Raw genomic sequence first — 16443 nt, forward strand, 5'->3', positions numbered from 1 at the left:
TCACTTACATCTGGCACAGTTGATCTTTCATTTTTAATTTTCTTAAAAATAAAAAAATAAACCAAAAAACATAAGTGAAAAAGATTTCTGAAAATAATTACAATGCTACAGGATTTTCTCTTCATCTTCTAAAATAGGGAAACATTTAGACAAAAGTATATATTTATATTCTTTTTAGATTTGGCAGTGAGGGAGTGGGGTGGGTAAGAAATAAGTATCCATTAGAAGAACTAGACTGAATGGTAACAGGGCAGAATAATGACAGCAAATCATACATTTATACACTGAATCTTAGCAGGTGAAACGGAAAGGAACTCACATTTTATCCATGGGAAACAGAAAATGCATCAAAGTGGGGCGAGGGGCATGTCCTAAAATAGAGACGGTTGTCCTAGATTCATATTTGTACAAAACAGGGAGAGTTTTGGGAGTGATAGCACCTGAATTCTAACTGTTGTTTGAGATCGCACCATTTACCCTGTCACCCCCCTTTCTCCCTTTCATTCATACCCCGCCCTTGTTTTGGAGTGGTCTCGTCAACACGTCGATTGCCCTCTCGCGCCGTCCCTAAATCCCTCATAGGCGCACCCCTCTGTCTCAGGATGGAGCGACCTGACCAAAGTACTCCTGGAAGAGTTAGTCCACAACCAACACCTTTTGGGTTAGAGACGGCCTTGTCATAAAGCACTTAGAACCACTAGGGTAAGGAGGGAACCCTGTCTGGCATGACACCTAGCAACCCCAGCCACCCTCACGGGAACCCCCGACCTCCCCACTTTAATCACGCAGCGTTGGCGCCTGAACGCAAACACCTGAGTCTCGTGTCTGGTTTAGTCAAAAAATGTATACAACATGGAAAGAAACCCATCTCCCACTAAGTGTGTAGTAACTAATCACTCCTTTCCTACTCCCTTCTGAGAGTGCGGGGGATTTTTAAGCCTCCCTTGTCCTTCTACAGTCTTTTCTCTGTACCCGACCTCTCCCTGTAACCCCCTGTCCCAGACAGAGGCGGCGGGCCTCTAGGATATCCTCTGGATCAGCTTGTCCTCTGATAGGCAGTAGAGGGCGTTGACGGACAGCTCCGAGATGAAGGCCTCGCAGGCTTTGCGGGAGACACCCTTGCATTCCCGCAGGTCCAGCAGGGAGAGGCAGGAGAGCCGGCGGAGGTACCGCAGACACGCGTCCGTCAGCTTACTGCAGCCTGGGAGATAGAGACACAGCGGTGCTCAATATGAACGACAACTCAGTAGCAATCCTGTGTGTGTGTGTGTGTGTGCTGTGTGAGTCCAAGGCTTACCCCCCAGGTTGAGCTCAGTGAGTGTATTGCGTGTGGAGGAGCCCACGGCAGTGAGCAGGTTGATGGAATGATCCGTGAGGCCTCCGCAGTGGGACAGGTCCAGACGGGTCAGCAGGGGCATGTGTCTGATCACCAGCCTCAGAGTGGAGTCACTGATCTCCAGCCCTGCCAGACGGAAAGACTGCATGTTCCTCAGCTGACTGCGGTTATCACAACCTAGAGAGAGACAGAGAGGGGGACGGGATTAGGGCCGAAAGAGGGAGGGAGAGGCCGGAGGAGAAAGAGGTGACAGCGGAAGAGAGAAAAGAAGAGGGAGAGGACTGAGAATATGTGTGTCCGCTGCTGACTCCAGAGGGACATAGCTAATTAACACGGTATGACAAGGGATTTATCCAAACAGTACTTAATTCAAAACAGAAAACGGTGTTGGGGGGGGGGGGGGGGGGGGGGCCTCTCACCTGGGGGGTTGAGCAGGTCTCGGATCTGTCCATCTTTCACCCCGTCGGCCCAGCGCAGGTCCAGCGTGCGCAGGAGGGGGCAACTGGTCGAGCTCAGAGCCGAAATAGAAGACCAGGAGCACCCAGACAACATGAGATCCTTCAGCCCTGAGCCGGAGAGAGAATCACATCTCCAATGTGAGTAATACTTCAAGTGTGTGTCTGTCTGTCTGTGTGTCTGTCCGTCTGTCTGTCTGTACCTGGCAGGCGGTTGACGAGCCACGTGAGTTGTTTCTTGGAGATGGAGGTCCAGGAGAGGTCCAGGGCGACTGGCTGGCGTTTGATGATGCCCGACAGGGCCTGAGGACTGATTGCTTTAGACACGGTCAGATTGATCCTCATCCACAGCCTCTTATCCAGGCTCCTGCACCAGAACACATTTCAAAAGGTTTTTTACCAAGCACCCATACACTCTTGCACATGCAGACGCATGAATAGTTACCACAGCTCTTGCGGTTATCAATGCGTGTGTGTGTGTATAAAATGCATTCTAAAATGTTTCTCCCTTACCATTTGTACCAGTTCTTGCAGACGGCCATGCAGACACAGAGCTCAGCACGAGTCAGGTAACGGAAGACTGATACCCACACCTCCCTCTCACAGCCTGGTTCGCTCCCTCCATCCGCCACCTCCCTCTCCCCATCCTGTAAAGCCGACAGAGGGAGGTGTAGCGGAGGAACCCGGGAGGAGGAAGCGCCGTTGTTTGTCCTCTCTGGTCTGCCCGGCCTCGTTCTCCTCTCGTCTTGATGGGAGCCGCCTGTGTGTGTGTTGCTTCCCCGGATGTGTGTGTGTCTGTCTGAGCGTGCAGGGTCTGGGGCGTGGTTCCTGAGGGGTGGTCGGGCCAGATTCTTGCGTTGTGTGTAAATCTGTCCGGGAGGGGCAGGGCGGGGGGTGACTGCAGCCTCCAGTTTGGGGACGATGGCCCCTGGATCATGTTTGGCCCTCGACGGCTGTAGGGTCACAGTGAGATACGAGCCCTTCATGAAGTCGTCGCTAATGTCCGACACTACGAGGACCGGTGGCTCCGCCTGTGCCTGTCCTCCTTCCCTCCAGTCTTCATCCATCTCCTCCTCCTCTTCTCCGTTTTGGTTGGACTCCCCACTCCCCCCCTCATCTTCTTTGGCTGTTCCGCTTCCTCGTCTCTGCGGCCGGTTTTCTTTGTCCCGTCTGCCACTCCGCACGCCGTTCTCCCTGTCCTCCTCCTCCTCATCACTACTACAACTACTGCTGCTGCTGCTGCTGCTGGTACTGCTATCACTCTCTTCCTCTGCTCCACCATGTCTCTGTCCTCTTCCTCTGCCTGCTGCTCCTCCTCTGAGCCGTACTCCTCGCCCTTGCCCCCTGCGCCCCTCTCCCCTGCCTGCGGGGGCCAGGCTGAGGGAGGGTTGGGGGGGCTGGAGTCGTGCCCCTGTAGGGGAGCCTCTGAAGGACCCTCGGCCCCGGGACAGTCTGCCGACGGGGGAGTGAAGGCGAGAGGACACCCCTCTCTGGAGGTGGGCCAGACGCTGGGAGCCCAGGAGCTTGTGAGAACGCTCCAGAGACGGCGTCTGCTTCTGTAGAGAGGAGGAGTAGAATAGGTGAAACAATGCTTTGGTTGGAATAATCATACACTGGTTTAGAGAGATACGGTGCTTTAAAATAGGCTGCATGTGCTTACCGATTCTAAGATCGTGCTGCGCTCCAGTTTGATCTGCAACACAAAGACAGAGATTTAAAATTAGATGACTTGGCGAAAAATTATTGTACCATTCAAAAAAAACTTGCACCGCCCCCCCCCCTTCTCGTTCTCCCTCTCTCACACTCTTCCGGAGTCGTAGCTCCAGTGCGCCGGCTCTCTTCCTGTTCTGTTGTTGCTGCAGTAGCAGCCGCTGAGAGGGAGGGGGCGCCCTCCGCTGRGACAGAGAGGACGTCAGGGGGGGTCTGCCACGTCGCCCCTTCCTTACCCCACCTCCTGCCTCCCCTACTCCTATCCCTTCCCGGTGGGCATGCTTTGACGTAGTGAGAGAACCTGTAGACGCCATGCTGTCCTCATCACTGCTGGACGACTGAGACCGAGAGGGAGAGGGAAGAGAGAGAGGCAACATCACAAAACAGGTTGAATATAGTTGGTGGGTATCATCTTACAGGGACAGAAGAATAGACACACAGAGAGAGAGCCACACACAGAGAGAGCGAGACAGAGCCACACACAGAGAGACGAGAGAGAGAGATCGAGCGAAGCCACACACAGAGCGAGAGAGACAGAGCCACACACAGAGCGAGCGAGGAGAGACAGACCACACACAGAGAGAGCGAGAGAGACAGAGCCACACACAGCAGAGAGCGAGAGAGACAGAGCCACACACAGAGAGAGCGCAGAGAGAGCCCACAACAGAGAGAGCAGGAGAGAGCCACACACAGAGAGCGCGAGAGAGAGCGACACACAGAGCGCGAGAGAGAGCGACACACAGAGCAGCGAGAGAGAGCGACACACAGAGCGCGAGAGAGAGCGACACACCAGAGCGCGAGAGAGAGCGACACACAGAGCGCGAGACGAGAGCGACACACAGAGGCGAGAGAAGCAACACACAGAGCGAGGAGAGCGACACAACAGAGAGAGCGCGAGAGAGAGCGACACACAGAGAGAGCGAGAGAGACAGAGCACAACACAGAGAGAGCGAGAGAGACAGAGCCACACACAGAGAGAGCGAGAGAGACAGAGCCACACACAGAGAGAGCGAGAGAGACAGAGCCACACACAGAGAGAGCGAGAGAGACAGAGCCGACCACACAAGAGAGCGAGCAGAGAGAGCCACACACAGAGCGCGAGAGAGACGACACACAGAGCGCGAGAGAGAGCGACACACAGAGCGCCGAGACGAGAGCGGACACACAGAGCGCGAGAGAGAGCGACACACAGAGCGCGAGAGAGAGCGACACACAGAGCGCGAGAGAGAGCGACACAACAGAGCGCGAGAGAGAGCGACACACAGAGCGCGAGAGAGAGCGACACAGAGCGCGAGAGAGCGAACACAGAGCGGAGAGAGAGCGACACACAGAGCGCGAGAGAGGCGAACACAGACGCGAGAGAGAGCGACACACAGAGCGCGAGAGAGAGCGACACCACAGAGCGCGAGAGAGAGCGACACACAGAGCGCGAGAGAGAGCGACACACAGAGCGCGAGAGAGAGCGCACACAGCAGAGCGCGAGAGAGACGACACACAGAGCGCGAGAGAGACGACACAAGAGCGCGAGAGAGAGCGACACAGAGCGCGAGAGAGAGCAACACACAGAGCGCGAGAGAGAGCAACACACAGAGCGCGAGAGAGAGCAACACACAGAGCGCGAGAGAGAGCGACACACAGACGCGAGACGAGAGCGACACACAGAGCGCGAGAGAGAGCGACACAGAGCGCGAGAGACGACACACAGAGGCGGCAGAGAAGCGACACACAGAGCGCGAGAGAGAGCGACACACAGAGCGCGGAGAGAGAGACACACAGAGAGCGAGAGAGAGACACAAGGAGCGGCAGAGAGAGGACACACACAGTGCAAGAGAGAGCGAGAGAGAGCGAGAGAGACACAGAGAGCGAGAGAGGACACAAAGGACGAGAGAGACAGAGCGCCGAGAGAGAGCGAGAGAGACACACAGAGAGCGAGAGAGACACAAGGAGCGAGAGAGACACAAGGGAGCGAGAGACACACAAGGAGCGAGAGAGACACACAGAGCGCGAGAGAGAGCGAGAGAAACACACGGAGGAGAGAGAGACACACACAGTGCAAGAGAGAGCGAGAGAGACACACAGAGAGCGAGAGAGAGACACACACAGTGCAAGAGAGAGCGAGAAGACACACAGAGAGCGAGAGAAGACACCACACAGTGCAAGAGAGAGCGAAGAGAGCGAGAGAGACACACACAGTGCAAGAGAGAGCGAGAGAGACACACACAGTGCAAGAGAGAGCGAGAGAGACACACAGAGAGCGAGAGAGACACGTGCGCGTGTCTCTCTCGCACTGTGTAATCTGACATTTGAAACGTCTCTATTCCTTTGAAACTTTTGTGAGTTGAATGTTGACTGTTCATTTCACTTTGGTTAATGAACATATGTTCCCCATGCCAATAAAGAAATGATGGGATACCTCTGATGAGGAGCCATCTTTGTCCTGGTAACATTTGGGACACTCCCAGCAGCTGGGCAGGTCCTTGTTGATCCTGCCCTCCCCTGGCACCTGAGAGAGGAGAATGAACAGCTATAAACACCTGACATACACACAGAGGACTGTTATAAGCACCTATAACACCGCCATCATCCTCAAGGGCCATTTGAGTTCRGGACCCCCTCGTGTGGGATACGAAAGAAAATATGTATTGGAAGTACATGCTGCACAAGAGGGATTTTACAGTGTACATTGTAGTACAGGTATATACACGTCTCTGCTGGTGCGAGGCCTGGTCACCTTGATGCAGTCGGGGTGGGCGATCTGAGCACAGTTGGAGCATTCCATCAGGGTTGTTGAGGAAGGGCTAGCGTCCGCCAGCTCCTGCTTCCCCTGGCCCTCTCCACAGAGAACACACACCGCCGAGTTGGGCAGGCCAGGCTGGAGACGGGGAGAGACAACGGTCAACATGCTATACACACACAGGGCGTGAAGTCGGTGCACTGGATACTCACAGCGAGACACTGCCGCATCATGCAGCCTTTCTTCATGCGCCCGGGTCCTCCGAACCTCCTCATGTCCCTGCAGAAGTTGCATTCGCCGCACTCCTCCCTCTGGCAGCCCGCACAGCGTTTGCAGCGCACGCGCCGCCGCCTCAGGGCCGAGATGGAGGCGGCGGGCCTGGCCGGGCGCGGGACCGTGGGCTTGTGGGGCGTGGCCGGGCGCGGGCGGTCCACCGGCGAGGGGGAAGGGGGCTGGTACCACGACGGCTGGCCGGGGAAGGTGGGAGCAGAAGGGAGGAAAGTTGAGACGTCTGCCCCGTGTTGTTGAGGGCTTGACTGTGGTGACTAAACGCATGTACGCGCGCRTGCGCGCATGTCGGGTGAGTGTTTGAACGCGTGTGTACGAGAGGCACGTGCCCTCTTGGCTCACCCTCTTGGGCCACTTGACGATGGGCTTCCCAGTGTAAGACAGCTTGGGGTCGTCGTTGCGGTGGTCCTCCAGAAGAGCCTAAACAGGACACAAGCCACGTAAAAAAGTCAAGACTATTAATTGAAAGACAGACAGATACTGTGAGCCATACCATGTACAAGTCCAGTGCTTGAATTTTTCCACATTTTGTTGCGTTACAAAGTGGGGTTAAAATGGATAAAATTGTCAACGATCTACAGAAAATACCAATGTCGAAGTGGAAGAAAAATGTGAACATAAAAATAAAAAAGGTATATTTATCTTGGATTAGATTAAACCCAGAGTCAATACTTTGTAGAAGCACCTTTGGCAGCGATTACAGCTGTGAGTCTTTCTGGGTCAGTCTCTAAAGCAGTGTTCACACTGGCAGTGTGAAGTGACTCAAATCCTTTTTATCTGCATATCCGATTCCAATCTGTAMTTTTACCTGCTGTCTGAACAGCCAATAAGCACATGTAATCAGATATTTCAAGCCACCTTTGTAGGATCGTGGTGGCCCAACACCCTATTAAAACCCTTTACACTCGTACCCGTATAAGGGTTGAAATGGCAGATTTTGGCACTGATAAACGCCTAAATTGGCACACAGTAACGTGTTCTAAACGACGTCAGAGCTCAGGCTCTGTGCTTCACAGCGCTGTATGGGTTTTTGACTGACAGACGTTCTGAACTTGGGTATCGCACGCGACAAGAAGTAGTTCACATCCCTCATGGTAATTGGGAAACTTTTGCACACAAAAAAAATTGTTCGAGTGAGGGAAATGCTGTAAATTAAAGGGCTCTATGTATTTTGAAAGATGAGACGTTGAGGATTTTATTAATAATAGTAGCAAGCCAAACACATGTGAGTCCAAACGTGCACTTCACATTTCCATATCCTAAAACTGGTGTAAACGTTTATGATMACTGTGTTTGATGGACAATYACAAGATTACATGGCGTCATATCCAGGGTTGTTCTGAACAAAACGAGACTGTCTATTGTGAGGAAAACTTGCAGCGGAACACGCACCCATACCTCCTTTCTATGCGCACCAAAACTACGACCCGTTTCTCAGAACTGTCTTGTGAAAGCCTAACACTAAAATTGTACTTTAGAACTTGGCTAGTCATGTTGGCAATAGAAAAAGCTTTCAAATGATGCCCACCTGATCCAGATTRMGATTGATAAAATTGCGTAAACAATTGGCGGGGACCCGGGGTTGTGTTCCAAACAAAACTACACGTGTACTTGTTCTAGTTCCTCAACGGTACATCTTGGAAAAGTAAAAAAAGTACCTTACAGTGACTTAGGAACTGCACACTCTGGAGAGGTGTGGCCACTTGGAGACTCCAGTAAGTCCTCACTCAAACCCTTGTCATTTTTTTAAATCTTGTTGCATTTACCCCACATTTTCTAGGAATATTCTTATGTTACTGGATGTATCCAGAATATTTTCAGATTTTGTTATCAACAAAATGCATCGAAAAGTACAGTAAATGTAAAATGCACAAAATGTTTGGATTCATTCTGTCCTCAACTTTGGTCAAATAAATTATCATAATCCCCAAACTATTCCCTTTCAATTGCTACCATGGTTATGCATTTCATATTTCTTCTGTAAAAAACATATCAAATTTAGCCCCATCCACATAACCCTTTACGCTCGTGGGAATTGGCCTWAGACCATGTTGACGTTTCCTTTATTTTGGCAGTTTCCTGTAGGTACACACTACTGTAAATGACTTTAGGTGAAAGCATCTGCTAAACGGAATACATGATATTATTATATTCTAGACTGGTGCCCTGTACCCACCCGTATGTCGTGGAGCAGGGCGGGGGCGTTGCGGATGCCTGCGGGGACACACTTCTTGTGGGCTGGCAGCTCCTCCAGCTTCCCCAGCAGGTTCCACAGCCCCTCCAGCTCCAGGGGGGTCAGGTTTACCCTCACCCCCAGCTTAGTGGCACCCAGAGCGGGGGAGACATCCTCGTCGCTCTCTTCCATTTTGACCTTGCTCTCCCTTTCCTCCTCCTTTCCTTCCTCATCATCGTCTCCGTCTTTGTTCTCCTCCGAAGTGCCGTTTTTCACGTGTCCGTTGAGCTTGTTCTCCGAGGAGTCACGAGTCAGACCTGAGAGGGACAAAAACAGAGGGATTAAAATGAGAAGAGAGAGCAAATGAGAGACAGAAAAATATCAATTGTTGTGCGTGTGTGTGTGTGTACACTCACCAACACCGAGCGAGTGCTTCTGGAACTCAGGGGTGAGGTGAGAGGTGTTGGTCAGACAGTAGAGGTATCTCTCCAGCACGTACCAGCACATCTCATAGTAGAATGGGTATCGGAACTTAGCCGGGACCTGGACAGCAGAACACATGAGACATTGAAGGGAAGTGACTACTCTCACCTGTAGTCAACAAGTAATAGTCAGTCCCCTACCCTCACTGCATGTGCAGTGGAGTTCTGTGTGACGCGTGTGCGGTAGTGTACTCACTCGTGTGCGGTCCTCGATGTTGTAGATGTTGAGCTGCATGGGGATGTTGAAGCTGTGGAGGAAGTTTCCCCCAAACACCAGCGTGTCCTCAGGGGTGTACACAGCATGGATCCAACCTAGACATCAACAGTGGAGGAGGTTAGATGGGGGAACAAAAATGTACCGTGTGTATCAGTGTGTGTACGTACCCGAGGGGATCATGAAGGTATAGCCCTGCTTCAGCTCTATCCTCTGACAGTCCTGGGCCTTGTCTCCCAGGAAGATGTCCCCTTGTTTCCCTGACAACACCCAGTCCTCATACAGCTCCAGGTTCTGGGGTGTGGGTGGGATCAGCCAGAACACCTACAGGAGGAGGTCAGAGGTCAAGATTGGGATAGCCATAGAGATGCAATAAAATACTAGAATGGCCTAAGCTCTAGTTCTCCTGGGTGTCGTCTCACCTTGCCCCCCCGCAGGATGTGGTACCAGACCGACGTACCACCAAAGTCAACGTGGAAGTCTGTGAAGCAGCCCTGGACACTCATCAGACAGTACCTGAAGGAATATACATCTTTACACCGTACATCAACCAGCATTAAAAACAAAGACGTGTGTTAAATGAACTCACGCTCCACGCACAAACACCGCATTGTTACGGTAGGGTAAACATTTTAAAATTAAGTGGTTGAGTACATGTGGAATGAAAGCCATAAAAAGGTGCAGGTTCGGGACTCACTTCTGCACTTTGGGATACTGCATGTCTATGATGGAGTTGGTTGAGTCTCTCTGTCTCTCCTTCAGGTGCCGTGGCCACATGTTGTCCACCCAGTCGATCAAATCCACCTGGGGAGAGGGAGGGAAGGTCAGCAGGGACATGCACCACTGAGTGGAAGTGATAGCCCAGTGTTTACAATGGTCAGACACCTGAACTTGCTATGTGATTGTTTGGTGTTTGACAAGGTTTTCTGGTTTGTAGTACCGAGGGATTAGTGCTTCGAGGTCGGTTCGGTTTTGGTTCGACTATTTAAAGAGTATCACAATTTTTCGACTTTTTTTTTTTTTTTTTTTTTACATTAAATGCATTATGAAATAATGACACTACAGTGACTTTTTAATGGAAATTCCAAAGACAAAAATAGTGAACATTCAATTGCCAAAACTAAATTTCACCTTGCCTCTGATCAGATCCACATTGCATAGACATCAATAGAAAAATAGGAAATTACTATGAAATCAAATATTTCAGTTGTGTTTATTACTTAGTTTTTATTTGATGACTTAATTATTTCTCATTCCTTGAAGTCCTCAGCAGTCAGACAGGAGCAGTCAGCCAGCCAGGCCATCTAACATTGTTCTCCCCCATACTGTACTGTCTTTAGTCATCCTACTAGTTCTTCAAAGTAGATAAGATACAACTTCCTGAACAGTCTCTGTCCTCATTGTGTACATTCCTCTCTCATACGGTCTGTGTATATCTAACATAACGTAGCAGGCGTAAACGTGTATCTGTCCAGAGATCTGAATATAATGAGGAGATGCTCATGTCTCCGSTCTAACAAAGGRAGTCGTTGTCCCAAAGGCGACAAGGCAGGCGACAAGCTTAGGTCCAAAACGCATTGKGCTTATTTTGGACAGGTTTTGGSGAGAGTGAAACCGTTCGCCTCTTCCTCTCTGTTCGAGCCAGAAAAAAACAAGCTAAATGGATTATGGACACTGTAGTCATTTTCCAGGGTTCTGTGCTGAATTAGATGGAATATTTGCTTAATAAAAACCCCAACTMCCTTCAGTCMAGCGTCCCACATAGTTCTGGACTTGATTTATTTTGTGAATTAAACAGCGAGTTGGGCTTACAAAAAAACGAAATGGAATTAAAGTAATTGAACAGACGTCGGTAATTTAGATATTTAATAACTGAAAAAATATACACTACCGTTCAAAATKTCTAAGTGGCCCAAAACTTATCTTGTTTTTKAAAGAAAAGCACATTTTATGTCCTTTAAAATCACATCAAATTGATCAGAAACACAGTGTAGACATTGTTAATGTTGTAAATGACTATTGTAGCTGGAAACAGCTGATCTTTTATGGAATATACACATACGGAGCACCAGCATTTGTGGGTTTGATCCCACAAATGCTGATGCTCCAGATACTCAACTAGTCTAAAAGGCCAGTTTTATTGCTTCTTTAATCAGGACAACCGTTTTCAGCTGTGCTAACATAATTACAAAAGGGTTTTCTAATGATCAATTAGCCTTTTAAAATGATAAACTTGGATTAGCTAACACAGGAGTGATGGTTGCTGATAATGGGCCTCTGTACAACTATGTAGATATTCCATTAAAAARAAAATCTGCCGTTTCCAGCTAGAATAGTCATTTACAACATTAACAATGTCTACACTGTATTTCTGATGAATTTGATGTGATTTTAAAGGACATAAAATGTGCTTTCCTTTCAAAAACAAGATCATTTCTAAGTGACCCAAAACTTTTGAACGGTAGTGCATATAATGTTGCTAAATCACTCAGCACTACTGGTTTGTGTGCGCGCGCMTGCGCGTGTCTTACCGAGGCGGGTCGTTTCACCAGGTTCTCCAGCTTGGTGTGACTGAACTCCAGGCTGATGACGTTATAGAGCTTATCTCGCTCCGAGGGCGGGGTCTCGTAGTACCGCCGCCATTGGGCCATGGACATCTCGATGCCCTTCTGAGTGGTCACATCCATAACGTCAACCATCCTCCGACTGCCTATGACAGAAGGGGACAGGCAAAGGGCAGGGAGAATTACTTACAGRGCCTGCAGCACTGTTTTAAAAATCAGATGAAATCAGCAGCCGTGAGTTCATAAGAGTGTTCATAGTTTGGGCCTTACCTACAAACAGCTTGACGTCACTCACACTGAAATCAGAGTCTGGCATCCTGACAGAATAAGAGAAAGGGAGAGAGAGAGAACAAGAGGGGGGTTGTTAAATAAAGCTGGAGAATCAGAGTGAGCCAGCAGTTATATTTCCATCTCCCACAGATCTGCAGAGAAGGAGGTGGGCTAGATAATTAGAAGACGAAGAGTGACCTACTCTAAGCCGAGGCCGTCTTTTTTCTCAAAGATCAGAGGGTCTCTCAGCCCCTCCCTCTGGATGTACTCGAACGTGAAGTCTGCAGAGAAACACACGTTACCCTCRACAATGCAGGGCAGGCACACCAAGAGTAATCCAAGAAGTAGAACCATAATTAGGGCCATGTTTTTTTGCCAGATTACAAAACCAACAAGCTTTTCCAGGTCAAGATCATAAACATAGGAGAAACTGGGTTATGCCTCTGTAAGGGATATCATAGCGTGGTTTGACCCCTGACCTTTTCCCTCCATGTGTTTAACCAGGTTGGAGTTGAACCGGTCACTCTGCAGCTTCTCATCCAGGTCAAAGGTCCGCTTCCCCTCAATCTCATCGTCCGAGATCCCGTCATCGAGGTAGCGCCGCCGCGTCCCCGTACGCTAGTGACACAAAGCAGAAACTCAACTCGTATCCAGGGCTGTGATGATAATTGAATAACCGTGTGACTGACGGTTGTGGACAAAGACCGCCATGAAAATAAAATAACTGTCAAAACCGTTTAAATAGTCTTACATTTATTTTAGGATATAAAAAAATATATATATAGTTTACTAAGTGAGTGTTTACTAATGATTATAAGCAATTGTTTTGCTAGCCTAGTCTGTCTATTAAACGGTCTATCTCATCCTCTTTCCAACTCGCCTTTGATGCTCAGGCAGCAAATTCACGAGATGCGTGGGTGTGTAGAGCGCTACAGGCTAGAGCACTTCGAGTGCCTGAGCACGCATAGAAGTACCTGGCAAATGTCAAATGTAGAAAAGTGCCCAGCTGGGTTTCAGTCATTTTTTCTTCACCTCACACATTAAGTCATTCAAATTCAAATCAAAACAGTTCCTCACAGTATTTGAAAAATCTTTCCAACGCTCTCTCCCTTGATAATCATCGCCATGATAAATAGGCTATGGACATTTTGCATGTATTTGTTTCTATTTAAATGATTGTCAATTTCATTATATAGCTCAGCTGTCCACTTCATACTTTCCTTGTCAATACATTATCTTATAGCGTACTTTCCGTAAGCCTAAGGTAGGCCTAGGTTTTTTAATACGTTTTAAGGAAAGGAGAAATATTTGCTTGTGTTGACATATGCTGGTGGCTTTGATTGACAGGTGCTTTTAAGAGGGTGTGCGTGAGTTTGCTGATTCTCTCTATAGGCCGATAGGCTACTTTTAGGAAACTACCGTCTGGACTCCATCTCTTTCATAAGAATCAAATGCTCCTGTCATTATTGAATCTTGTAAAAGGCCTGTTTTCAGTAGCTCAGGCTACATTATTTCTGTCATTACGGCATCCTCTCTTTGAAGAACATATGCCACTGCCATCGAATGACCGCAGCAACAGGGTTTGTAACGTTATGCGAATGTTTCGGGAAAAACCCATCGGACTTCGATTGAATTGTATTCTGCATCAAAATAGGATCTGTATTAAGGATCTGTATTAATTAATGCAGAAAAGCCAACAGACAAGGACAAGGAAGGTATGCATCTTTATTTTGACTCTGTTAATGTTGTGTCAATACAAAAATGCTACAGATTTGTTGATTAAGGATAATAAGTAATAAGCTGAATAGTAATAATGAAATGCCATGATAATAATGAAGTGTAATGGCTTGTATCAAATAGGTTTTATTAATAAGCATATACATGTAAACAAGTGTGTACATTCGCCTGGCCAATTACCGTAACCTCAAATTCCAAGACCGTCACAGCCCTATTTTTATCACTTTGAATGAGATTTCTGCTAAGACCATGCACATGTAACAGTATTGCCTTTGCCCCTCTTTGCCACAACACTGGCTCGAACCAGGGACCCTCTGAATCTATCAACTGCCGCCACACAAGAAGCATCGTTAACTATCGCTCAACAAAAGCAGTGGCCCTTGAAGAGCAATGGAAACAACTGCTTTTAAAGTCTCMGAGCGAGGGACGTCGCCGATTGAACGCTACTAGCATGCACTGCTAACAAGCTAGCCATTTCACATCGGGCAACACACCAATGTACACTGAGTATACCAAATATTAGGAGCACCTTCCTAATAGAGTTGAGCGAATAGCCTCAATTCGTCTGGGCATGGACTCCACAAGGTGTTGAAAGCGTTCCACAGGGACGCTGGCCCATGTTGACTCCACAGTTGTGTCAAGTTGGCTAGATGTCCTTTGGGTGGTGGACCATTCTAGATACACATAGGAAACTATTGAGTGTGGAAAAACCCAGCAGCTTTGCAAAWATTGGTGCACCTGGCACCTACTACCATACCCTGTTCAAAGACTCATAACAGAAAGATTTTGCGGATCAGTCATTCAATGGTCTGCATGGGCATCACAGGAGGGCCTTATCCCCATCMCACTTACTTCCATTCACCCCCTGCTCTCATATCTTGGCTAGACAGATGGGTCCAGCACAACACCCCACCCCCATCCTGTTCCACCAAACCCGGGCTATGCTTGGTATTATCTTTACTCAAAACACCCCACATGCTGTTTCCTATTGCTCTGCAACTCAGCTGGACTGGTGTRTTCTTATATCTTGACTAACTATACATTCTTAGATCCACACAAACATTCCATTATTATCTATAATTCTGTGGATTATTTTTAATGGTCACAAAAAAAACGACACCCTTTAGAAAAGCCTAAATGGGTCTAAGTCACGGCATGGTAACAAAAARCTCCACCTAATGTAAAGCGACATGAGCAAGCATTATCAGGTCAGACAACAGTGAACTTGAACCCGACCCTGCATTGAACCCACTGACACGCATCCAGTCTATTGTCAAGCCAACAGATCCACAACACTCTCGTTGATTTAGCTTGTTACCGATGCAACAGTCGTTTTCTTTAGGGAAACTAGCTAAATACAACTTGCAAAGCAATTTTATCTAACACATCAACACGTAGTTATTCATTAAATTGTACTTACCAAGCGCTTGCTGTAACGGGGGTTCTGGTCTTCCATGACCTAAGACAGGAATGAGACCGTTGAGAAATCACAATGCCATGTACAGCCTAAGTTAATTGAGCAGTTAACTAATTTAACATCAGCTTTTGAGAGCCAAACTATAGGCCAATTGTTGGCATATGAATATAAAATACCCTCAACTTCTGGCGCTTGGATTGAGTTTGCCAGCTACAGTATCGGGACAAGGATAAAGGTTARCTAAGTTTTGGCTAACGTTATAATATACAAACTGACGGAATATTATGATATAGTAAGTTAATGCTGAGTACTAAATAACTGGCTACCGGGCAACAAATGTATTTAGCTAACTAACGTTACTGTAGCTAACAAGTAGCAACAACAATCAAATAACGTTAGTTGTCTAAACGTTAACTAGCGACCATTARCTAGTTATTATTGTTGCAAGAAAACCTGTTATTTAACTATATCGTTATCCTTGGATAATGTTACAGAACTGACCAACTTGCAGCAGAGGCTGTTAGCGAGTTACAACGCTATGCTATCTACATATACTAACGCGTTAGCTACAAGAGACTGTTGTTAGTTAGCTAGCTAACTTCCCCGAATACATTTGAGTGTCTAGTGGTCCTGCTCTGTTCGGACGCAATTTCAGTTAATAACCTACCGTTACCTGGTCAACATACCMAGCACAATATAATCGTATAATGTTAGATACATTTATGGGTTATCTTTATRTACATAAAATGATCTAACTTACGTTAGCGTCTTCATTCACGGAACGTTAGCTAGTTAGCCATCATTGCGCTAACGTTAGCTTCCTAATCGGGAAATTGCTAACGTATTATTTTGAGATAACTTTACCACTGCAATAACTCCTTGGGTTGTTGTGGTCTGTACGTTAACCTGTAGCGCGGCTTCTAGAAGTTATCGCTGAACTTTGTATCCATCTTATATATTTTTAGCTTTGTAGGTTATTATCCTTGTTATTGTGCGATAAAGTTAAAGCGATCTGCTTCGATCCGCCATTTTCAGCTGAGCATAAAACACACACACACCCCAC

At 47.9% G+C, this 16443-nt stretch overlaps 1 protein-coding gene across 2 annotated transcripts; it reads right to left on the minus strand.

The window, feature by feature from the left end:
* Positions 1 to 14: 14 nt before the first annotated feature.
* Positions 15 to 16431, minus strand: LOC111967492 (lysine-specific demethylase 2A). Of its 2 annotated transcripts, none has more exons than XM_023992546.2 (23): positions 16245 to 16431; positions 15384 to 15422; positions 12706 to 12844; positions 12429 to 12507; positions 12227 to 12273; positions 11924 to 12102; positions 10090 to 10196; positions 9815 to 9908; positions 9563 to 9716; positions 9375 to 9490; positions 9113 to 9239; positions 8700 to 9013; positions 6866 to 6943; positions 6448 to 6702; positions 6233 to 6373; positions 5915 to 6004; positions 3594 to 3839; positions 3452 to 3484; positions 2305 to 3347; positions 1995 to 2158; positions 1756 to 1902; positions 1298 to 1513; positions 15 to 1201 (listed from the first exon to the last, which is right to left on the minus strand). In XM_023992546.2, the coding sequence occupies exons 2-23, from the start codon at positions 15417 to 15419 to the stop codon at positions 1020 to 1022; spliced, it is 3987 nt and encodes a 1328-aa protein (XP_023848314.1). In that variant the 5' UTR covers positions 15420 to 15422; positions 16245 to 16431; the 3' UTR covers positions 15 to 1019. The 2 variants fall into 2 exon arrangements, with proteins under 2 accessions (XP_023848314.1, XP_023848313.1); XM_023992545.2 differs by having other exon boundaries at positions 16141 to 16431.
* Positions 16432 to 16443: the final 12 nt, after the last annotated feature.

This window comes from Salvelinus sp. IW2-2015, linkage group LG8 (assembly GCF_002910315.2).
Source record: "Salvelinus sp. IW2-2015 linkage group LG8, ASM291031v2, whole genome shotgun sequence".
In the NCBI taxonomy this organism is placed as follows: domain Eukaryota; kingdom Metazoa; phylum Chordata; class Actinopteri; order Salmoniformes; family Salmonidae; genus Salvelinus; species Salvelinus sp. IW2-2015.